This window comes from Protopterus annectens, unplaced genomic scaffold (genome assembly GCF_019279795.1).
Source record: "Protopterus annectens isolate FY-2018-M unplaced genomic scaffold, PAN1.0 ctg31265_obj.part0, whole genome shotgun sequence".
NCBI lineage: Eukaryota > Metazoa > Chordata > Ceratodontiformes > Protopteridae > Protopterus > Protopterus annectens.
Window position 1 is genome coordinate 54,700 of NW_025048860.1, and position 25,358 is coordinate 80,057.

Below are 25,358 nucleotides of genomic sequence, written 5' to 3' on the forward strand. Positions count from 1 at the left end.
AAATGGATAGCCCACAGCATACGCTTTTGTTATTCATTTCATGGAAAATCTGTGCCTGTATACATCAGATCCCACTCCACCAGGGCTACAGCTACCTCTGCAGCTTTCCTCAGGGGGGGTCCCTACCAAGGACATTTTGGAAGCAACTACTTGGAGTTCAGTGCACAATTTCTCCAAGCACTACCACCTTCCACTATACTCCAAATCTGGAGCGGTCTTTGCCACAGTAGTCCTGCAGGGCATCCTCGCCCCTCCTAGTTCCACTTAGTGCCTACCACCCTTACTTAGCTTTGGGATTCTACCCATCTGTAATGACTGCAGCTGTATGCACGATGAACATAGTACAGTTTTTACCTACCATAAATGTAGATGTTCGAGTGCTCATACAGCTGCAGTCCAGGTTACCCTCCCTCCATCCCCTCTTAGGACAGGCCTTATGACAAACACCTTCATCATACACCCTTTTTGGGGTATTCTTTTATGGTGTATTTGCTTGCAACTACTGTTTTTGATTTATCTACATTGCATGTTTGCATAATATGTTTTGCCTTCCTTCTAGAGGCACCTGACCTCTGGGGCAAGAAAAACTGAAGAAAATGGCGTCGGCTGCCTCTTTTATACCCCTGCCGCACTGACGTCAGGGAAGAAGCGATGACAACCGACGCCAGACCTAGACTTTGGAATTCGGCCGACCAAGGACCCGCCTGACGGCAGGATAACCCATATGTAATGACTGCAGCTGTATGAGCACTCGAACATCTACATTTATGGTAGGTACAAAACTGTACTTTCTTCGTATTTCACTGTTGCACTCATCACATTTGGGTTATCCCTGCCAGGGTAGCCCTCAGTCAGCCCAAATTCCAGAGGCTTAGTATTTGTGTCGGTTGCCATCGCTCCAGGACTGACGTCAGGTCGTCAGTGGTATAAAATAAGGCAGCCGACGCCATTACATCAGTCTTTCTTGCCGAGGAGCCCGAAGCAGAAGCAGTTTGCACGATTGCCGGCCTGAGTATTCCATTTCCAGATTGAAGGTGAAGTCTTCCAAAGCTAAGTACCCCGCTGGGGATCCTTTTTTCTTGCTCTAACCGATGTCAGAAAAAGTTAACAATTGTCTTGCCTGTGGAAAGCAAATACCACACTGACCCTTTCATTCTTAATGTGTTACTTGCTTAGGCCCAGACCATGACGTCCCTCTCTGTCGCTTTTGTGCTTTGTTCAATGCCAGAACTATGTCGTTGGGCCCTTATTGCAGCTAGATATTTTCGCTGTCAGTCCTCAACTTCCGATATGGCTTCAGTAAGCCATCTGACAGTAGATATTCCGAAAAAATATAAGGATAAAGACAGAGACAGATCACACAGGTCCAAAACTGCCGATGACTCTTCTGTTAAGCTAGTCATCAGTTCTCCAGTCCTCAGTGAGGCGCTTTCGCAACCCCTGATGCCTGCTTCCGTGGATTTGCTGCTACTGAGACCCTTTTGGAGTCGTGTATGCCATGAGACTCCTCGACTAAGGAACCTGCAGATGTCTCTACCTTGGATGGGTCCGGAGCTGCTGACCAGGCACTGGCTTCCAAGGAAGTACTTTGCACTACCGATTATCGACACAGACCGACTTTTTCGCATCTCCCGTTCTTTCAAAAACTACAGAGTTTCTAAGGCCCAGAGTACGAACCGCACCCAAAAAATGACAGCCCGAGCTGGCACCTGCTTCCTTACCTCAGTCTCAAATGCTTAAAATGGCGGAAGACCTTATAATGCTCATCAGGGGAATCAAGGCTACCTCTTCCAAAAGAGAGTTGTCCCCAGTAGTTTTATCTGAACAGGAGTCCAATGACTCAGATGCATCTGAATATGAAGATATGCAACCCCTCTCTGCTTATGAGGATTCTGATGCAGAGAATTCCATCCCTTTAGCCTCTCCACCTGAGGACTTTTCCTTTGGGGAAACCCTACATATTTTAAGGGAGCATTTCCAATGGGAATGTCAGGACTACCCTCAGTCAAAAAAGAGACTCAGGGAATTCTTAGATCTTCCACAGCACAGACGCCTGGCCATTCCTGCTGTCCTGGATGTTGTGGATGATGTTTTTATGGAATCCAGTTTGACTCCTGACACCCTCCCTCCTGCTCCCAGAAAACCTGACAGGTACTATAGAGTTCCTGACTCTCACAAATTTCTTTTCAAAAATCCTACTACTGACCCTGAGATTGTCTCTCAAGGACCTTAAGGAATTAAAGCAACTTTTGCTAAAAATCCCACCCCCTTAGATAGAGATTCCCGAGCATTAGACAGATGGGGTAAAAAAGTATACACCTGTGCTACTCTTGCTATTAGAGCACTTAATTGTCAGTTCTTAATACTGAAATCCGCAACATACCATGGAACTCCTCAAACAAAAAACTCTTCTTTTCCTGCTTGTGCAGAAAATAGAGTTACAAGAGTTCATGTATTCTGCAAGTCAAGTAACTAAGCACACTTTACAATGTGTTTTTGATGCCCTAGAAGCATCTTGCAGGGCAGCAGTCACTGGTTCTGTCCTTAGACGGCATGCTTGGCTTTAGGAAAAGCCCTTGCCAGACCATGTCAAATCCAAATTATTGGACGCACCCTTGCACAAAGACATCTTATTTGGCACTAAGGCAGAAGAGGTATTAAAAAAAGAAGAAAAAGCTAAATCTATGCAGACAGACTTCTTGCAGGTCCAGCCACCGAGGTTCAGGTAGGCATTGCCCCTCCAAGCACTTGTCCTTTCCTGCACCCTCCAGGTCAGCTCAGCCCAGACCCCAGGGAAACAGGCCCCTCAGACAACAGTCCCAGGGAATGCAGAGGTCTAAGCAATGGAGTTCCTCCTCATCAAAACTAGGGAGTGCTAAGCCACCCCCTCATTGTAAGAACTCAAAAAGACTTTACACTTCCACCCCTTCCCTCTGCCCACCTGCTGTTGCCTTGCCCCTAGGAGGAAAACTCTCCTTCCATGCAAGCACCTGGGCCACCATTACCAATGACCACTGGGTCCTCAGCAGTGTCCCAGGGATACAAATTTTAATTCCACACTATACCAACCCCAAAAGGGTTCCGAGATCTACCCCCAAACCAGTGGGCAGAGGCCAAAAAGCAAGTCCCTTCACTGCTCTCCAGGAGAGTAATGGAGCATGTTCCTGCAGAACAAATAGGCCAAGATTTCTACTCCAGACTCTTCCTGGCACGTGGCGCCCCATCCTCGATCTATCCATTCTAAACACCTTTCTGGTGATACCACAATTCAAAATGCTCACCCTCCAGCAACTCCTACCTATGCTCTCCAAGGATGCTTGGTTAGCCACCCTAGACCTAAAAGAGGCCTACCTACACATCCCAATCAGGGAATCATGCAGGAAATACCTGTGTTTCAGGGCAGAATCACTGCACTTTCAGTTTTCTGTGCTTCCCTTTGGCTTATCCACTGCTCCCCAGAGTTTTCACAAAATGTCTGGCTCCTGCCATTGCTTTTTGAAGACAAATATTCAGATTTACCCATACTTAGACGAGTGTCTGATTCAGGCAGACAGGAAAAGCTGCTAAAGCACTTGACCTTTGTAATGGACCTACTGACCTCCCTGGGGTATACCATCAACGAAAAGAGATCCAAACTAGTACCCAAAAAAAATTTGTATTCCTGGGAGCAAGCCTGGACACATCCCAGATGGCATTCCTTACACCAGAAAAACAAACCTACCTGACAGCTTACTTCTCTCAACTAGCCACCAGACCCCAGTTATCCGCAAGGAAAATCCTGCAAGCTCTGGGGTTCATGGCTTCTTGCATTCTACTCATTCCATGTGCAGATGAGGCAACTTCAGTGGTACCTAAATAGCATTTGGTGTCAGCTCTCCCAAGACCTGGAAACTCTTATACCAATGATACCTTGTTTAAGAAAAGATTTTCTTTAGTGGGCAGCAGCATGCTGCCACAACAAGGGACTTCCCCAAGCCGCCCAGACCCTCGCCACAGACGCATCAGACTATGCCTGGGGTGCACACCTGGATGTTAGGTGCATTCAGGGCCAATGGAACCCAAATCAAATACATCTGTGCATCAACCAAAAAGAGATGTTGGCTGTTAACACTGACAGCCTTCAGACCCCTATTCTCCCCAGGGCCTTTACTGATCAAAACGAGACACCACCACTGTGATGTGGTACATCAGCGAGCAGGGAGGGACTTACTCATACCCTCTGTGCAGGCTCACCATGACCATTTGCCACATGGCCTCAGCCATGCAATTACACCTGTTAACACAATTCCTGCCAGGCTCTCTAAACTCTCTGGCAGACAATGTAAGCAGAAATCTTCTGGACCCACATGAGTAGCAGCTAGACCAAAGAACCTTCACCCTTGTAACTCAGAAATGGGGCTCTCTGAAGGTCGATCTCTTTGCCTCCCACTCCAACCATCAGCTCAGCAAATTCTGCACTAGGGCACCTCATAGCAAGGCCTGGAAAGTGGATGCTCTATCCTTCCAGTGAGTTAACCTATCTGTCTATGCATTTCCCCCTCTACTGCTCACTTCAAGGGATCTACTCAAAATAAGGGAGGAAAAACAGAGGACAATCCTGATTGCCTCAGACTGGCCTCACCAGCACTGGTACCCACTGCTGCGCAACCTGTCACCCCTGCCACCATGACATCTTCCTCAGATCCCAACACTCCTGACCCAGAGAAATGGAGAATTCATGCATCCCCAATTGCAGACCCTCAACCTGGCAGCCTGGCTTATTCCCTGACCACTTCACAAGCTGCCAATCTACGCAAACAAGTTCTAGATGAGATACGTGAGGCTAGATGACCTAACACTAGAATGTCTTATGCTGAAAGGTGGAAAAGGTTTTGCACCTGGATCTAGGTTAAGGGAGCCGGAACGGCACAGCCCTCCCTACCTCTCATCCTGGACTACCTGGCTGACCTATTACACAGAGGTCTATCCTTCTCTTCTATTAAAATTCATGCCTTTGCCATCTCTGCTCATTTCAGCACAGAGCCACCTCTTTTCTCCCACCCTCATCACAGTTTCTAAGAGGGGCTAACAACTTGAGGCCACACAGAAGAGCACCTACCCCAGCTTGGGACTTGAAGTTTGTGTTGGAAAAGATCACCCTGCCCACTTTGAATCAGCAGAGTTAGTTTTTCTCTTGGAAGACAGCCTTGGTTCTGGCCATCACTTCAGCTAGAAGAGTATCCAAGCTACAAGCACTTATAGCCGTAGAGCCCTTCATCATCTTCCATGCTGAGGGCCTCCCTCAGGACTTAACCCATCCTTCATGCTAAAAGTGGTGTCCAGTGTGGCTCTCTCAATCCATTCATTTACCCACCTTTTTCCCTAACCCACAAAACAAGGGGGAAAGGATTCTGCACACTCTGTATGGGCACAGACAGCTCATATTCTACCTAGACAGGGCTAAATCATTTAGAAAGACTGCTCAATTGTTAGTCAACTTTGCTGCAGAAGCAGAGTGCAAGGCCATATCAAAACAAACCATTTCCAAATCGATAGCACACTGCATCCATTTCTGCTACAAGCAGCACAGGAAACCTCCCTCCAAGGGGGTCAGGACACACACTACCGGAGCAACCTCCACCTCTGCAGCTTTCCTCAGAGGGGTCCCCGCCTGGGACATCCTGGAGGCTGCAACATGGGCATCTGTTCATACCTTCACCAGGCATTACCACCTTGCCCATCTTCTCCAAATCCAGTGCAGGCTTTGCCACCGCAGTCTTGAAGGGAATCCTAGCCAGCCCCCAGTCTTCTCGACTGCCACCACCCTTTTCTTCAGCTTTAGGAATCAACCCAAATGTGATCACTGCAACAGTGAAACACTAATAACATAGTATAATTGTGTACACTTATCATAAATGTAGATGTTCGAGTGCATTCACTGTTGCAGACCTGGTTTCCCTCCCTCCATCCCCCTTGTCTCTCTCTCATTTTCTCACATTTCTCTCTCTCTCTCTCTCACAAGGAGTTTTTGGTATTACTTTCTACTGGTGGTGTTCTTCCACCATAACCTAGCTCCCTCTTGGGGGCAAGAAAAACTGGTGTAATGGCATTGGCTGCCTTATTTTACACCACTGATGACCTGACGTCAGTCCTGGAGAGACGGCAACCGATGCAGAAATACTAAACCTCTGGTATTCAGGCCAACTGAGGGCTACCCTAGCAGGGATAACCCAAATGTGATGACTGCAACAGTGAATACACTTTAACATCTACATTTATGGTAAGTGTACACAACTGTACTTTTTTGTTTTTAAGGGCATTCTTTAAGAATGGTCTGGTTGCACACGCCTGTCGCGTCATGTTTCTGTGTTCATTGTCTCAAACATCCTGTTCTTCCTTTCTGCCTGCACTTGGAATTTTAACTACAAGATGTTCTGTTCGTGTTGCTGCTGCCATAGGAAAAACATATATATAATCAAAACAGGAGGGCATTGGTAAGAAGCATTGCAGTAGTGTAAGACTGCCTACATATTAAATTGCATATTCAAAATCAGAAGAGATGAGCAGCAGCTTGGTACCCACATTATTAAGTTTGATTGTGATGCAATGGATGCCAGTTTTAAGGCTGTTTCATCAGGTACAATCCTTAAGAACTCTGAGTGAGGAGAGATATTTTTGCAGATAATGTCACTGTTTTGCTAATAGATACTTCTCTAAGATTTAAAGTATACCTTAAATATGTACATGCACATTACTGCAAATTGTGCAAAAAAGATTGACTGTAAAGATACCCATTGCTGTTTTTTTGTCATATTGTTGGCATGCTTTTAGCACCATAGAGACCTTCTTCATTTAAATACAACACTCTTATAGTGCCATGGTGTCTTGTATACCTGCACTCTGAGGCTTTTGCATTTTTGAATAATTCCCAGAGAGTTCCAAACAGCCTCCTAGATAATGCTACTGTATGACACTTTTCTTGCTTAGACTTATGGTGACACTATATTTTTACACTGGTATGTAATATCACATTGCATTAATATTTATATTTCATAGTTTTTTACATAGCACACACCAGTCACATCTCAATTTGGCATTTTTATTATGCTCCCTTTTCTGAAAGTACAGTATAATAAATATTACATTGGTATATCAGTAAAGATAACTGAAAAAATGTGGTGAGGGAGGGAAAAGTCTACAGCATGCATTCGACACAAGCTCACACTGGTGTATAACAGGCGCATAGCCTGGAATCCATCAGATATTGTACGAGTTGTAGTTTAAAGAATTTATTATTTGTTTGAGATATAGCATTAAGAAGTTTCATAATCTCTGGAAATGGGGAGTATGATGAGTTCTGTGCAGAGCTATTTAAGTTGTTAGGAGATGAGGAGCAGTTTGTTGCAGCAGAGTGGTCTGCTTGTGGAATACAGAGAGAATTTGGTTTAGGAAGGAGCAGTGTTCTAGAAGTTTGTGGGTCGTGGCTAGTTAAGAAAAAGAGAATTGTGTGATATTACACATAGCTGATTATATTTACCCTAAATCAATATGGCTTATTGCTTGGTAGAGCTTTGGAAACCTTCAGTCATTTGGGAAGTGTTTTTGCTTCGATCTTTGCTCTGTGGTCCTTTGAGTGTATAGCGCACTTTACAAGATTACAGAGGGATCTGATCAAGGAACTTTCAGATACCCTTGAAGGAACAGTTGCTGAAGGGGTATGAGATAGTTACTTCTCAGGTTGCAACCCTAGAAGCAATTTCTAACTCGTCCATGAGGCTTGTTGCCCATGCAGCTGAAGGGATGACTAGGGTAGCAGGTTCAGGCATAGCCATTAAGACATTCCTGGATGTCCTTGTGTGAATTTGTGGAGCCATTTAAAGAGTCATTTATCAGTACTCGTTTGACTGATCTTCCCTGTTTTGTCCCAAGGTATAAGATACTCTAGCAGATGTGAAAAAGATAGTAAGACCCTTTCTGCCATTGGCATACATTTCTCCACTTCTCAGAGACTGCACTCTAGGAACCAGAGGAGTGGGAGACTGTTTAAAAAATCCAAAGGGCCTTTCCAGAAGTCACGAGGCAAAGACTCTTATCCCAGTGCAGAGGGGGGAAACAATGGAAGACGCCACCTTAGAGGCAGAAATGGTCTGCAAAACCAGGGATCCAAAGAGACCTTCTGTGGAGCTTTCTGCCAGCCCCCCTGACTGGGTGTCCGATTGCTCGCTTCTGGAGGCAGTCAAGGGACTGCTTTCTCTGTACCAGTCTGCCAAATTTTAACAGACAAATGGGTGCAGGTTACCCGATTCCTCTATCCAAAACCCCAGAAAAAACTCCCAGACACGTATACAACCCACTCTCAGGGAATCAGCAGTTCTAAAAATTCAAAAACTGCTAAGCAAAAGAGTCATCCAGAAATTCCCACCAGACCAGAAAGGATCCAGATTTTACTCAAGATTCTTTAGTGCCCAAGAAAACATGGGACTGGAGACCAACCTTGGATCTCAGCCAATTCAACAAGGCAGTTCAACCAAATTATGGATGGTCACGGTTCAGTCGATACTTCCTTTCTTGGAAAAAGGACAAGTGGATGTGCTCTCTCGACCTTCAAGATACTTATTACCACATAAAAATGGAAGAGTTCAGGGGGGTTTTGCACTTCCAGCTGGGACCCAGTAATTTCCAATTCAGAGCACTGCCCTTGGGACTCACCACAGCCTCCAGGTTGTTTACCAAATACATGGCAGTGGTAGCAGCTCATCTAAGACTGCAAGGGTTTTGAGTATTTCATATCTCGATGACTGACTCCTCACCACTGCCACCAGGCATCGCTTAGAATGGGCAAGAGAATACACCATACATCTCTATGCATCTCTAGGAATAACTGTAAACTTTAAAAGTCCGCACTTCAATCCACTCAAACTTGATTTCATTGGAGCTCACTTAGACACTGCCTCGGGAATTCCATCTCTCTCTCCAGAAAGCCTACAACGTAAGTTCCCAGGTCTGTCAGTTACTGCACAACGACAAGGTCCTAGCAAAATTAGTTCTTCAAACCTTAGGCTTCATGGCAGCAGCAGTCACTCTAGTTCCTTTGGCATGGTATCGCATGCGAATATTGCAGTGGCTGTGAGTGTCCCAATGTACTCTCATGCACCAACCAATGTCTCAGCTAATTCTGATTACCAATCATTGCAAGTAGGACCTGTTCTGGTGGCTACATTCCAGCCAGGTTCTCTTGGGTTGTCCTTTCATTCTTCCCCAACCCGAAGCCACAGTGACCAAGGATGCTTCCCAGAAAGGGGGGGGGGCATTATCTGGGAAGGACAGTCCAAAGCATGTGGTCCCAATTGGAGGCCAACTTGCACATCAGTGTACTAGAGATGAGGGCAGTGCTGTTAATGTTGCAAGCATTCCAAGATGTCCTCCCTCTAGGAACAGTAGCGATTCAGACAGACATGTCAGTAGTCTGGTACATAAACAAGGGGAACCAAATCTTACCCATTGTGTCAAGAAGCACTCAGTTTGGCAATGGGCAATTTCTTTTAACTGCTTTCTCACAGCAATGCACATTCCAGGGACTCTAATGTGATAGTGGACAAATTGAGCAGAACTGTTCTCTTGCCTCATAAGTGGTCTCTCAATCCAACAGTGGTGACTCAACATTTTTCACCACTGGGGCCAACCTTGCTGCAACCTTTTTGCGCCTCCTCTAAGCAACTAGTGCAGAAGTTACTTTGCCCTAATCCCCCCTCAGGGGGCAGTCACGTAGAGATGCTGTTCTCCACAATTGGCCTCCCGGACTGCTTTATGCCTCTTCCCCCCAATTCCTGTCATTTCACAATTCCTGAAGAAAGCCAAAAGGACGGAAAATTCAGTAATTCTCATTGCCCCCCTCTGGCCTCGACAAGTTTGGTTTCCCTTTCTGTGGACTCATTTAATTTGGAAACCATGCATTCTGGACCCAGTGCCAGATCTACTGTCTCATACAGAGGGCATGGTGCATCCAAATCTCCAAAACTTCAAGCCCACTGAGTGACTTCTCCAGTTCCCATGATTGCCAAGCATCTTTCTCTTTCCTCACCTGCCCAACAAATTATCGCTCAAAACAAATAGTCTACTAGGAGATTATACCATAGTAAATGGGAAACATTTGATAGATGGGCTTTGGATAATGAGATAAATCCTTATTCCAGGCCTGTACACAAAATATTGGATATTCTGGCTTCACTTTACTAGTCAGATTCCTCTGCTTCAGCAATTAAAGTGCACCTAGCTGCAATTTTAAACTTCCATATAGGACTGGAGGGTGCTCCTCTGTTGTCACACAAAATGTGTAAAGCATTCCTGAAAGGTATTCTAATGCTAAGACCTCCATTTAAAGAACCTCTTCCCCTTTGGGATTTAACTTGTGGTTCTTCAGGCCCTGACTAAGAACCCCTCTGAACCATTGGCAACTTGTGATTTAAAATATCCGTCTTGGAAAACCTTATTGGTGGCTATCCCTTCTGCCAGAAGAGCTGCAGAACTTCAGGCCCTATCGTGCCAACATCCATACTTCCTTTTTCATAAGGATAGAGTTGTGCTTCAAACTAATCCTTCCTTTCTGCCCAAGGTTGTATCGGAGACTAATATTAATCAGACTTTACAGCTACCAGTCTTTTTCCCAAATTTTTCAAACAAGGGAGAATATGCTCTCCATTTACTTGACATGCACAGACAACTGTGTTTTTATCTTCATAGGACTAAAGTATTTAGAAAATCAATCCAACTTTTTGTGGTATTTTCTTCTCTCCATCTAGGTAACCCAGTTTCTAAGGTTACCTTGACCAAGTGGCTTAGAGACTGCATCACATTCATTTATCATTCTGAAGGACTCCAGCTCCCAAAACAGTTCAAGCCCATTCTACAAGAGCAGTAGCTACGTCTGCAGTCTTTCATGCCATAGCTTCTTTAGATGACTTTTGTGCAGCAGCCACTTGGACTTCTCATCATACCTTTATCACTCATTACAAATTAGATCAGGTCTCAAGGGGATGTGCATCCTTTGGATTGTATCGTGCTTAGGAATATTCTTCCGTGAAACCTCATGAGGCTAAAGTAGCTGGGGACTCTATCCCACTGTCAAGGACTGAGTGAAGATCGGCATCAGATAAAGGTCATGTCTTACCATAACATTCCAACTGTGCTGTCGATCTTCAATCCTTGACATCCCCACCCTCCATCCCCCATCCTGAATTTAGCCCTTTGGCTAGCTTTCCCGTAAGGACTCATATTTGGCCTAAATTAATATAACAATCCTGTATTTTTGATCTTTCACGTCTGACACTCCTTTACAAACTCAATCTGAGGTACTCTCTGTGGGGAGCATTATAGGCAGAGCCTGGCTCGAGAGTTTGGAGAGCGCATGCTGAAGTAAATGGACATCTCTGTTCCAAGGTTCAAAACCGATCCCACTGTCAAGGATTGATGAAGATCGATAATACAGATGGAACATTCTGGTAAGACGCAACTTTTTTTTCATCATCACTTCTGCAAGGGTTATGGCAGTGAATTGACCCTATTCTGTCCCATATAGGACAGGCACCCCCATCTTCCTTATACTCACTTCAGCTGATGCCAGAAAGACTGTAGCTGAACCAGTGTCGCTTTGATCGTCATGGCTTTATCCATCTACTCCAGTGGAGCTGGCTTAGTCTCGTTCCTTTGTCTTCTAGCATTGTTAATACTTGATCTTTTATACAACCTGCATGAATTATCATTTGTGATTTGGTGAATTATGCTTCAGAGTAGACCTCAATAGTGAGTAGATGTCCTTCAAGGATGCATCTGCAGTCCTAACAAATGGGTTGTCCTGTCGTCAGGCAGCCCTTCGGTCGGCCGGATTCCAAAGTCTGGGTCTGGCCTCGGCTGGTGTCGTACTTCACCCGACGTCATCTCTGCTGGTCTTCGGGTATAAAGGCATCAGCCGACGCCATTTTCCTCAGTCTTTCTTGCCACGTGGCGCCCGAAGCAGGAGCTGTTCGCAAGTGCCGGTCGGTCAGATCCAGAGATTACTACTACTGAATACTACTTCGAAGACTTCTAAAAAGCTAAGTACCCCATTGGGGACTCTTTCTTGCCTCAGCCGATGTCAGAAAAAGTGAATAACTGTAACTTGTGGGAAACAAATACCTCATAAAGATTTCCACTCTTACTGCTTACCTTGTTTAGGTCCAGACCACGACGTAGCTGCCTGTTTAGCCTGTGCTTCCTTCAACCGACGAACGCTTAGGCGTCGGTCGGAGTTTGCTGAACAGTTTTTCGGCTCAGATTTTGCGTACATTATGCCGTCGGATCCTCTGACTTCTCAAATTAAGAAACGCAAAGAAAAAGACCGACACTCGCGGTCCGCGGTTTCGGCTGAAACCACGGTTAAGCAAACCGCGAGTGTCTCGGTTTCGGCCGAAACCGAGCAAACGGGTCAATCTTCAGCCGAATCCATGACTACTACCGAGGCTCCTACTACCCTAGTTGAATCGGCCTCTGAAGTTTTGCCTACTACTGTGGTTCCTCTAGAATTATCGGACACCATCCCTTTGGATGTCTCTACCCCAGCACGTGGTGCTGCTAGGCCTCCTGCAGCCATGTCTATAAAGGCCTTTGCCAGGGCTAAAGCAGCCAAAACTGCTAAATCAGTGCCTGTTAAGCCCCCCTCACACAGGCCCAGTTCCAGTTCTCAAATGCTTACTCTGGCAGAGGATCTCATCTCTTTAATAAGGGGATCCCAATCTCACCCAGACAGGGCCTCTCAGCCTCCAGAAAAGAGACCTAGAGCAGAGCCCCCTGAGCCAGTGTCCTCAGATGATTCTTCTGATGATTCAGACATTACAGACCATCCAGAGGCTCCTTTTTCTACTTATGAAGATTCCGATGCTGAAGAATCTATTCCTTCTGCCTCTCCACCAGAGGAATTTTCCTTTGGGGAAAACTTACATGCCATGAGAGAGCAATTCCAATGGCAGGGACAAGATTTCTCAGATTCAAGAAAAAGGCTTAGGACCTTTCTACATTTACCGCAACATAGGCCCTTAGCTATACCTCCAGTTCTTCCTGTTGTGGATGATGCATTTAATGATGTTTGCACTGCTCCTGATACTTTACCTCCAGCCCCTGCCAAGCCCGATAGGTTTTACAGGGTGCGGACACTCATCACCACCTATACAAGGCTCCACTTGCAGATCCTGAGACTATCTCCCAGGGGCCTAAGGCAGTAGCCGACCTCAGCAAAAACCCTCTCCCTTCTGAAAGGGAATCCAGGTCCTTAGAGATGGGATAAAAAGTTTACACCTCTGCTACTCTCTCAGCTAGAGCTTTGAACTGTCAGTTTCATATGATCCAATACCAAGAGTTTATGCTTGATCAGTTAACTAAGAAACTGTCCTCTGATGATTCCTTAGATAAGAAATATGTTTTAGAAATGGTGAATAACATTCAACAGGTTAGTAACCATTCTTTAAAATGTGGCTATGATGCACTGGAGGCTTCATTTAGATCAGCCATGACTGGCACAGTTATAAGAAGGCATGCATGGTTGAAAGAACAGGTCCTGCCGGATCATGTTAAAGCAAAGTTATTAGATGCTCCTATGGATAAGGTCAGTCTATTTGGTTCTCCTGCCCAGCAAGTAATGAAGAAAATGGAAGAGAAGGCAAAATCTGTACAAACAGTTAAAGATTTCTTACAGGTTCAGCCCCCAAGGTTTAGCAGGAACTGGCCTTCCAAAAATTGGTCCTTTCCAGACTCCTCTAAATCTGAGAGAGGCAGGAATAGACGTTCCAGAGGCAGAAATCAATCCGGAGGAGGTGCCTACAGAGGATGCCAGTGGCAAGGCAATAACCAACGAGGCACAGACACAACCACAGCCACTGCAACAGGACAATCAGTGACTTGGCTCTGACACCGCCTACCAGGGAACAAATAGCAGCACCCTTAGGCGGAAAGTTAGCCTTATTTTCAAAAAAGTGGCACTATATCACGAGAGACAAGTGGATTTTGCAAACTATAGACCAAGGCTACAGGTTTCATTTCCACACCTTACCAGTAAAAAGAGGAATGCCAAACCTACCTCCAAGTCAGAAAACAGAAGCTCTAAAACAGATAGCTCAATTAACAAAGATGAGAGCTGTGGAAAGGGTACCACCTACAGAACAGGGCAAAGGATTCTACTCCAGACTCTTCCTAGTACCAAGAAAAGAGAAAAGTTGGAGACCTATTCTCGACCTGTCCGCTTTAAACACATTCATCATTGTTCCAAAATTCAAAATGCTGACCCTACAGCAACTTCTTCCCATGCTGGGCAAGGAGTGTTGGCTGGTAACTCTAGATCTCAAGGAGGCATACCTGCACGTCCCCATACGACCAAATTGCAGAAGATACCTCAGATTTCTTGCAGGATCAGAGCATTATCAATTCTCAGCATTGCCCTTTGGCTTATCTACTGCGCCCAGAGTATTCACAAAATGCCTGGCATCAGTAATCGCTCATTGCAGGCTACAGGGAATCCAAATTTATCCATACCTGGACGACTGCCTGATACAAGCGGACAACAAAAGCAAGCTGACAAAAGACTTACAAAGAGTCATTTGCTTACTACAAGCCCTGGGATATACAGTCAATTTAAGAAAATCAAGACTGATACCATCCCAAACAAGAACATTCTTGGGTGCAGAATTGGACACAGTAAAACAGATGGCATTCCTAACTGCAGAAAAACAAGAACAACTCCCTCTTTACTTCTTGGCATTAACAAAGCAGAACAAACTAACAGCAAGGAAAGTACTGCAGGCCTTGGGCTTCATGGCATCATGCATAATCCTGGTCCCCCATGCCAGACTGCATATGAGAAAGCTACAGTGGTACCTAAAGAATTTATGGTCTCAACACAGGCACAGCTTAGAAACCGAAATACCACTAATCCCATGCCTGAAACAAGAGTTCCTATGGTGGGCTCAAGCATGCCAGTCAAACCCAGGCTTGCCCTTCCACAACTTTCAAGCAAGCCAAACCATCACAGCGGACGCCTCAGACCTAGGTTGGGGGGCCCACATGCTGGACAAATGCATACAAGGATTATGGACTCCAGATCAGCTGCACCTGCACATAAATCAAAAAGAAATGCTGGCAGTAAAACTAGCAATCCAGAATTTCAGACCATTCCTCAAAGAAGGCCATTTAATGATAAGGACAGACAACACCACAGTCATGTGGTACATCAACAAACAGGGAGGCACTCATTCATACCCCCTATGCCGAATGACTCTGGACCTATGGAATATGGCTCTGAGCTACAACATTCAGTTACAGGCAATATTTGTACCGGGAAAAGAAAACATCCTAGCAGACATGTTAAGCAGAACTACCTCGGATGCTCACGAATGGATGCTACACCCGGACATCTTCAAGGCCATCACAAAGAAATGGGGAATACCACAAATAGACCTATTCACATCCCCACTCAATCACCAGCTCAAGAAATTCTGCACAAGGACATACCACCCACTTGCATGGAAGGTGGACTCTCTATCCTTCAGTTGGAAAGGCCTGACAGCATATGCATTTCCACCTCTTCCTTTGATGCACAAGGTACTACTGAAAATCAAAGAGGAGCGTCCAAGGATAATTCTGATAGCTCCAAATTGGCCAAGACAACACTGGTATCCATTGCTGAGGAGCATGTCTCGGGGGAGAACGTGGACACTACCCCTGATGCCTTTGATGTTAACTCGGAACGACTACAAAATCATGCATCCAAACCTATAAACTCTGCAACTGACTGCCTGGCACATTACATAACAGCAACTAACCCAGATTTAACCCAAAGGGTTAAAGACATTATCCTTGAGGCCCGCAGACCTTCTACAAGAAGGAACTATGCAGGGAAATGGAAAAGGTTTGTCATTTGGAGTACTGAAAGAGGAAAAGATGTGTCAAAGGTAGATATTGCCAACATCCTGGAGTATTTGGCAGAGCTTCTCCATACAGGCCTGTCCTATTCCTCCATCAAGATACATGCATCAGCTATTTCTGCAGAATACAGCTTCGATCCCCCTGTCTTCTCACATCCTCTACTCAGGCAGTTCCTCAGAGGACTCAAGAATGTAAAACCTCCTAGGAAACCACCATTACCAGCATGGGACTTGAACTTTGTGCTAGAAAAATTGACACTCCCTCCATTCGAGCCAGCAGCAACAGCAGATCTTCATCACCTACCCTGGAAAACTGCTTTCCTACTGGCAATTACTTCAGCAAGAAGGGTTTCGGAACTACAGGCCTTAATGGCAGTACAACCCTTCCTAATCTTCCATCAAGATAGAGTATCCATGAGAACTAATCCTACATTTATGCCTAAGGTGGTATCCAGAGTGTCTCTAAACCAGGCAATCCACCTACCTACCTTCTTTCCCAATCCACAGAACAAGGGGGAAAGACTGCTGCATACCTTGGATGTACATAGACAGTTGCGCTACTACCTGGACAGAACCAAGGGCAATAGAAAAACTGACCAGCTTCTAGTAGCTTATGCAACAGGAAGGGAAGGAAAAGCAATTTCCAAACAGACAATCTCCAAGTGAATAGGAAATTGCATAAGATTCTGTTACTCCTACCATGGAAAGCAAATTCCACAGAACATAAGACCTCATTCTACAAGGGCTACAGCCACTACCACAGCTTTCTTACGAGGAGTGGCTACCAAGGACATTATTGAGGCGGCTACTTGGACCTCCGTGCATACATTTGCCAAGCATTATAACTTACCTCTATACTCTAGATCCCGAGCAGGGTTTGCCACTGCTGTATTGCAAGGAATCCTAACTACACCATAATTCTTCTTCCTCCTCCCCTAGTTTGGCTATGGTATTCTACCCATTTGTTAGGACTGCAGATGCATCCTTGAAGGACATAGTACAGTTTTGTACCTACCATAAATGTAGATGTCCGAACAGGATAGCATCTGCAGTCAGGATTACCCACCCTTCTTCCCCTCTGTGGTACTCCTAGGGTATTTACCCTCCTAATAGCTAGCTGGGGGGGGATCTCTTATGGTGTATTTGTTTGTATATATGTACATACATGCTTATTTTTGTGTTTGCCTACTATCTTTTTTGGAAACATTGGCATTTACCCAAAATTTAGTTTTCCAAGAGGGCAACTGGCATCTGGGGCAAGAAACACTGAGGAAAATGGCGTCTGCTGATGCCTTTATACCCGAAGACCAGCAGAGATGACGTCGGGTGAAGTGCGACACCAGCCGAGGCCAGACCCAGACTTTGGAATCCGGCCGACCGAAGGGCTGCCTGACGACAGGACAACCCATTTGTTAGGACTGCAGATGCTATCCTGTTCGGACATCTACATTTATGGTAGGTACAAAACTGTACTTTTTGTGCTTTATCAGAAGCAACTGCATTTCATGCATTCAGTGTTTTAAATGATTTTCCATTGCCATTTTATAATTCTGCAATACTGAAATCGAAATGGGTCTTTGCATTCCCTATGTAGTGTACCTCAGAAATCCCATTTATCTGCTGGGATTTTTCTCTCCTTCAGCAGAAATAACTGCTAGTATGATGTCCAAGCCAAGTTTTGGTTTGCTTCTTTCCTTACTTCAGCAGTCCCCAACCACTAGGCTGTGGACCAGTACCGGGCGATGGGTCATTTATTACCAGACCACACAGAAAGGAGTGAAACAAAAAGTCAGTGTGTCTTGTGTTTCCATCTGCATGTGAGAGTGAATGCGTGCATCAACGCAGAATCTGTGTGTGTGTCTGTGAAAGCAGGTGTGTGTGTGTGTGTGTGTGTGTGTGTGAGCAGTGAGATCGAGCCATTTTACACTCAAACTCGATAAGCAGCAATTTTACTGTTTAGCGAGTGTGAAATAAAAATAAGTAAAATTGAAAAGTGCATGCATGTGTGTGCATTTTTCTGTCTGCATGTGTGAGTGAATGCGTGCATTAAAACCAAACTGAGACTCTGTGTGTGGTATGCATGAGAGACTGAGAGAGAGCAAGAGAGATTCCTAGCAGCAGCAGCATGAATTTAAGAGTTTTGTGTACCTCTCAACCTCTCACACAATAAATCTGGACAGAACCCATAGCTCTCAACCTCTAGGCACAAAAAAAACATGGACAAGGCCAATAATGATAGGGAGAGAGCCCCAAAAATAGGGATACATTTTAAATATTGCTCCTATAAACTTAGAAAGTTGATAGAATGCAAGCTGAGCAGCCAAGTGCTCAGGATCATGCAGAACGTTCTGCTTTGAACATTGAAATTGTCCAGTGTTCCTCTGTTCCGCATTGAACAGTGTTAGCTCCACTGCACAAGTTTTGATTGGTTCGTATACTGCAGTTACAGCCAGTGTGAATCATGGTATACTAACCAATCAAATAACCACTCCTGAGGCAAAAGGAGCCAGTGACAAGCACCACAGTTCATCCAATTGCATACTGGCAGTTTTCGCACTACTGCAATATGGTCAAACTGATAAAAGTTTTGAATGGCTGAAAATGTGCTGCTGACTGGTGCTGCAAGCAATGATACAAAAATGGTCCTGGAGGATGCCCAGTTGCTTCCCCTTCTCCCATCTGCTCACTTAGGAGAGAAAGCTGGCAGCTCCAGCTCCGACTGACTGGTCCGGGTAAGTAAGTTTTAAATGTGGTTGGAAGTTGTTACTGACAGGTATGCCAGTAGACCATTCACAAATGTTTTTTTTCTTTTTCCGGAAGCTTTTGTTTTATTACTTTTTACATGCCTCTCCCTGAAACAACTGGAAATGGGGTACTTCAGAACCTGAAATGTCAGATAAACTTGTTAATGTATTTCAGTATCATTGTTAGTGCCTTTTGGATCTAATCCAGGTGCGTGTAGCATACTTCTCAACCTCTTAGCACAACAAATGTGGACAAAGCCAGAAATAATGGGAAAACAAACCCCAAAATGGGGACAGATTTTAAATATTCTTGTAAACTTAGAAAGTTGCTAGATTCAGAAAAAGGTTGCCATTAGGTTTGTGTACCTCTCGACCGTACGTCTCAACCTCTTGTACAATAAATCTGGACAGAGCTTCAAATAGGGAAGGATTTTAAATATTCCTCTTATGAACTTAGAAAGTTGCTATAATAAGCACTGAAAAGCCTGCTTCCATTTCCAACATCCTATCTTTGTGAAGCGGGGTTTTTTGCAGTGACAGCAACCAAGTGAAATTATGGAGCAGACTGGACATAAGGAATACACTTCGGGTGTCATTGTCTCCCATCACCCCTACATGGGACCGTCTCATTGCAGGGAAACAAGATCAGGGCTGCCATTGATTCTGTGTTATGGTGAGTTGCATTTATTATGCAATTTATGCTTTATTTTTATGTGCTAGCGATGGCTGGTCCGTGGAAAACAGTCTTGTATGAAACTGGTCCTAGGTAGAAAAAAGGTTGGAGACCGCTGCCTTTACACTATCTGAATGAGAGACCAGTAAGTGGAATAAGCAAAAAGTTATCTCCTTTTCTTCCTAGTCAGGCAAAGGAAAAATACCCTTTTATATTCCACAAATGTAGCCTTGCTTTGATTGTGACAGAAGTTCAGATATAATGTTGACTATTGAAGTGCTGTGTGATATTTGAACATTTTCTTGTATTCCTTTCTTTTGTGCGTTATGCCTGTTCCTTCAAACTATGTAAATTGTTTTTAAAAGTGAATTTGCTGCCATTGTGAAATATGTTCTGTAAGTTGTACAAAAAGGTGTTTTAAATGTTTTTGTTCTTTTGTTAAGGTTTGGAAATGACGTACAGCATTTTAAAGTCCTTCGTGATGGTGCTGGCAAGTATTTCTTGTGGGTGGTAAAGTTCAACTCTTTAAATGAACTTGTGGATTATCACAGGACTACTTCAGTCTCTCGAAACCAACAGATTTTCCTCCGTGACCTTGAACAGATGCCACAGGTGAGTAGCATTGCAGTCACTGTACGTATTGCATAAAATAGTGTCTGCAGGATACCTTAGATCACTTTTTGACCTGTAGTGTGGGTGTGTTTAACCGTATTTCATCTCCTTGGTTTATTTGGAACAGACTTGCTAGTTTTGACACCTGCCTCAGTATTGCCATCAACTAATGCCACAATGCCATAAATTGAGTTTGAAAAATGCTGAAGAAAGCACTGTGTTCATCCTGAAACATTAAACTGCTGTACATGAAAGTTTTTAACTTCTTACATAGGAGTGCTTCTTTTAGGTATTGTTATGCTTTTTTCACTATTTTAACTTTATTTTTGCAGCACTGTAAGTCTTTTGTTTTTTTTTTAACCTATTTAGTAGGTAATACTGATGCTACTTTGGGCTTGCTTCATGGAGCAAAGGGATGGATTTTTGACTGTGACCCAGGTAATCTAAGTTTGACTAAAGGACATGATTTGTGAGGAGTCAGCTGTGGGGGAGTAAGAATTTTGCCAGCCTGTTCACCCAGAGGAAAAACAGGGTAGCAGTGGAGATCGTGGGAGTATATGTTGCATGCACAATGTGATATGACCAACATTTTATCTGGACATGAAATCAGGCCACCTTAACTTCCATTTTGATTAAATGCTAACATGCTTTTTATAACACTTAAGCAGCTGAAGGTTAGAGGTGACACTTCATAACTGTGTAGCTCAGAGGGTTAGGGATATAAGCTCCTAACAAGCTTTATCCTGTAGTCCTGGGTCTGTCACTTCAGTTTTCTCTTGTAAACTGTGTGACTCTCAGCATGCCTTTTAACCAAAATGGTGCTTCTGAGTCACCCCTTGAAAGAGGCACGTGTAACTAGTGAGATTACCTGATTAACAGAAACAAACAAAAAACTTGCTGTTGCAGATGTTCATTGTGTTTCACTATTGCAGTCATGACTGTAGGGTTCTCCCATGCCGGCAGGCAGTCCTTGGTCGGCCAGAATCCCAAAGTCTGGGTCCGGCGTCGGCTGTTCAGCCATGCTCCCTGACGTCAGAGCGCCAGGAGTACAAAGCTGACAGCCGACGCCATGTTCTCCAGTCTTTCTTGCCGTGCGGTGATAGCAGTTCGCATTTGCCGGTCGGCTGACTCCTGACAATTTTTGCTAAACGTACTTCAGTCCGAAGACTTTCTTCTACTCAAAGCTAAGTACCCCGTTGGGGAAACTTTTTTCTTGCTCCAGTCCGATGTCAGAAAAAGTTAATAATTGTATTTCATGTGGGAAGCAAATGCCTCATAAGGATTTTCATTCTTACTGTTTTCCTTGCTTAGGCTCTGACCACGACGTAGCTAGTTGTCGGTTTTGTGCTAGATTCAATCAACGTACGATTAAATGAAGGTACGATTTTGCATTTCATTACTTCGGTAGGTGCTTTAATTACAAAATGTCGGATTTGGTTCGGCTACCGGAGTTCACAAATGACGCAAGGATAAAGACAGGCCTCCGAGGTCCAAATCGGACGATATTGTACAAGCAAAGCCAGCTTCAGGTTCAGCCATCATCAGTGAGGTGCTTTTGCAGCCCCTGTCATCGGCCATTTCGGAACCCATGGCCGAAACGGACTCCCACGAGGAGCCAACTTCGGACAATGCTCCTTCGGATGGGCCCGGAGCCGCTGTGCAGGTACCGGCTTCCGAAGGGGGTTTCAGGCCTACTCAGCTTCTAATAAAGGCAAAGACAAAGGCAAATACTCCTTCCAAATCAAAGACTACAGCTCAGGCCTCTTCAGATCCGGCACCCAAGTCTCAGAAACAGTTACTTAAGATAGTGGAGGACTTAATTACTATGATTAGGGGTTCACATCCCCCTCCAGATAAAAGGCCAAGGCAGGAAGTGTATTATGACTCCTCTGATCAGGCTTATGTTTCTTCAGTTTCTTCTTCTGACCAGGAATATTCTTTCCCTCCTTATGAGGATTTTGATGCTGAGGAATCCATTCCTTCAGCTTCTCCCCCTGAGGATTTCTCTTTTGGGGAAACTTTACATGAAATGAGGGAACATTTTCACTGGGAAGGACAGGAGTACTCAGAATCTAAGAAAAGACTTAGGGATTTTCTTCTTCTTCCCCAACATAGACCCCTGGCTATCCCTCCTATTTTGGATATTGTGGATGATGCTTTTTCGGAGGCTAACTTAACTCCGGACTCTTTTCCTCCAGCTCCTGCCAAGCCAGACAGATATTATAGGGTTCCTGATTCCCACCAGTTTTTGTACAAGAATCCTACTGCTGATCCTGAAACCATTTCTCAGGGTCCTAAGGGGGTTATGACCGCTACTGCTAAAAATCCCATTCCCACTGAGAAGGATTCCAGATCTTTAGAAAGATGGGGCAAAAAAGTGTACACTTCTGCTACTTTATCTATTAGGGCTTTAAACTGTCAATTTCATATGCTGAAATACCAGCAATTTCTTCTGTCTGTTTTGAAACAAAAGCTAACTTCCATTTCTGCCTGTGCAGATGATAAGGAATTACATGACTTAATGCATGCCACTGAACAAGTTGGGAAGCATGGTTTACACTGTGGATTTGATGCCTTGGAGGCTTCTTGTAGGGCTGCTGCCTCTGGTACAGTCATTAGAAGGCATGCTTGGTTAAAGGAACAAAACTTGCCAGGTCAAGTAAAAGCTAAGTTATTGGATGCTCCTGTCGAGCATAATGTTTTGTTTGGACCTAAGGCTGAAGACGTGATGAAGATGGAGGACAAGACAAAATCCATGCAAACGGTTAAAGATTTCTTACAAGTACAGCCACACAGATTTAGTAGGAATTGGCCTGCAAAAAATTGGTCCTTTCCCAATTCAGATAGGCCTCAGAGGGGTAGATACAGACGCTCCCGAGGAAGGCCTCAAACGCAAGCCTCTTATAGACCAAGACAGTGGACTGCTTCCACCCCAAGGGGAGGAGAGGACAGGTCGCAAGCTCGTAGAAAACAGGCTCAATGACTCCCTCTGTTGGGCTGCAGGAACTTCTTGCCTGGAAGCCCCACTCGGAGGAAAACTTTCACTCTTTCACCTAAATTGGACTGGTATAACACAAGACAAGTGGGTTCTGGATGTGGTTTCAAGAGGTTACACATTCCATTTTCATACCCTACCAAGACCAAGCGGATGGCCGGATCTTCCAAAACACCAATGGTTAGAGGCCTTAAACCAGGTGGAGGCTCTCTTGGCTATGAAAGCCATAGAACTGGTTCCACTTTCAGAGATGGGACAAGGTTTTTACTCAATGCTCTTTCTAGTCCCCAGAAAGCAAAATTCATGGAGACCCATTCTGGATCTGTCAGTCTTGAACACTTTTCTCGAGATACCAAAATTCAAGATGCTTACTCTACAGCAGCTACTTCCAGTGCTGATCAAAAATGCATGGATGGTAACTTTGGATTTAAAGGAGGCATATCTGCACATTTCCATCAGGCAGGAATGCAGAAAATACCTCCGGTTCAGGGCCTGATCGAGGCACTATCAGTTCTCTGCGCTGCCCTTTGGATTGTCTGCTGCACCCAGGGTCTTCACCAAATGTCTGGCTCCAGTAGTAGCTTATTGCAGACTCAAGGGAATTCAAATTTACTCTTATCTGGATGATTGTCTAATTCAGGCAGACAGCAAGGATGTCTTACTCCAGCATCTAGAATTTTTTCAGAACCTTCTCAAGTTCCTGGGATTCTCTGTAAACATAAAAAAGTCAAATTTGACACCTTCACAACAGATGACTTTTCTGGGTGCTCTTCTAAACACCACAACCCAGATGGCATTTCTGACATCCGAAAAACAATTACAGCTGGCTTCAACTTTCAAAACCTTGGCAACTTTAACTCAGCTTTCTGCAAGGAAATTCCTGCAGGCTTTGGGTTACATGGCCTCCTGCATCCTTCTCGTACCATATGCCAGACTACATATGAGGAAAATTCAGTGGTACCTAAAAAGTGTATGGTCTCAACATTGCCACAGTTTAGACATACAGATCACCGTCCTGCCTTGTCTCCAAAAGGAATTCCTTTGGTGGTCCAAGGCATGTACTCTAAACATAGGAAAACCCTTCAGTCTGCTTCCAGCCACTCAGATATTAACCACGGACGCTTCAGATTATGCAGGGAGCCCATTTTCAGGGCAGCTGTCTGCAGGGCCTTTGGACAAAGGATCAGAAACTCCTGCATATCAATTTAAAGGAAATGTTAGCCGTACAGAACGCTCTATTGGCTTTCAGGAGTCTTCTGCAACCAGGACAGCTACTAATACGGACAGACAACACCACAGTTATGTAGTACATAAGCAAGGGGGATCTCATTCCTATCCCCTTTGCAGACTAGCCATGAATCTATGGAGCACAGCTCTAGCTTGCAAACTGGACCTTCAAGCTCAATTTCTACCAGGGAAGAAAAAGTTCCTGGCAGACAATCTGAGCAGAAACCTGTCGGATCCACACGAATGGATGCTGGACACCAAAATATTCAGGATGATTACAGCAGTCTGGGGATGTCCTCACATAGACCTCTTTGCATCCCATCTCAATCATCAACTACAGATTTTTTGCACCAGGACTTTCCACAAACTAGCTTGGAAAGTGGATGCGCTATCATTCAGTTGGAGAAACCTCTCGGGGGTATGCCTTCCCGCCTCTTCCTCTTCTTCCACGGGTGTTATTAAAGATCAAACAGGACAAGCCCAAGATAATAATTTTGCTGGCCCCGAATTGGCCTCGACAATTTTGGTACCCAACTCTGAAAAACCTTTGTCTGGAGCCCCCTTGGGTATTACCACAAACTCCAAACCTTCTGTCCCAGCACCAGGGTCAGGTTCTGCACTCCCATGTCAAAACTCTCAGCCTGGCAGCCTGGTTAATCCAGGGTCCTTGATTCCCAAGCAGGTTATGGATGTCATTTTAGAAGCCAGACGTCCTAGCACTAGAAAATCTTATGCAGGAAAATGGAAAAGATTTTGCACCTGGATGCAGGTTCAGGATTCAAATCCTCTTATACCTAACATTCCTCTGATTTTACTTTACCTGACAGACCTCTTACATAAGGGTCTCTCTTTCTCTTCCATAAACATCCATGCTTCTGCTATTTCTGCTTATAATACAGACCCTCCTATCTTTTCCCATCAGCTCATGAGACAGTTTCTCAGAGGAGCCAAGGCCCCCTAGATCTCCTCCCATTCCTGCTTGGGATCTCAACTATGTTTTGGAAAAACTCACCTTACCTCCTTTTGAGCCTGCTGCCACTTCTGACATCAAGTTTTTATCTTGGAAGACCACCATTCTGTTAGCTCTGACCTGTGCCAGGAGAGTTTCGGAGTTGCAAGCTCTCATGGCTGTGGAACCTTATATTATTTTTCATCAAGACAGGGTGTCTTTAAGGACTAATCCT

At 44.7% G+C, this 25,358-nt stretch overlaps 1 protein-coding gene across 2 annotated transcripts in view; it reads left to right on the forward strand.

Annotated features, from left to right (window-relative positions):
- GRB2 (growth factor receptor bound protein 2) overlaps positions 1–25,358 on the forward strand; it is a 312,641-nt gene that overhangs the window by 21,241 nt on the left and 266,042 nt on the right. For both annotated transcript variants that reach the window (XM_044059839.1, XM_044059840.1), the window contains exon 2: positions 19,784–19,952. In XM_044059839.1, coding sequence (XP_043915774.1) covers positions 19,784–19,952 — 169 coding nt within the window. The remainder of the gene's footprint in view (positions 1–19,783; positions 19,953–25,358) is intronic.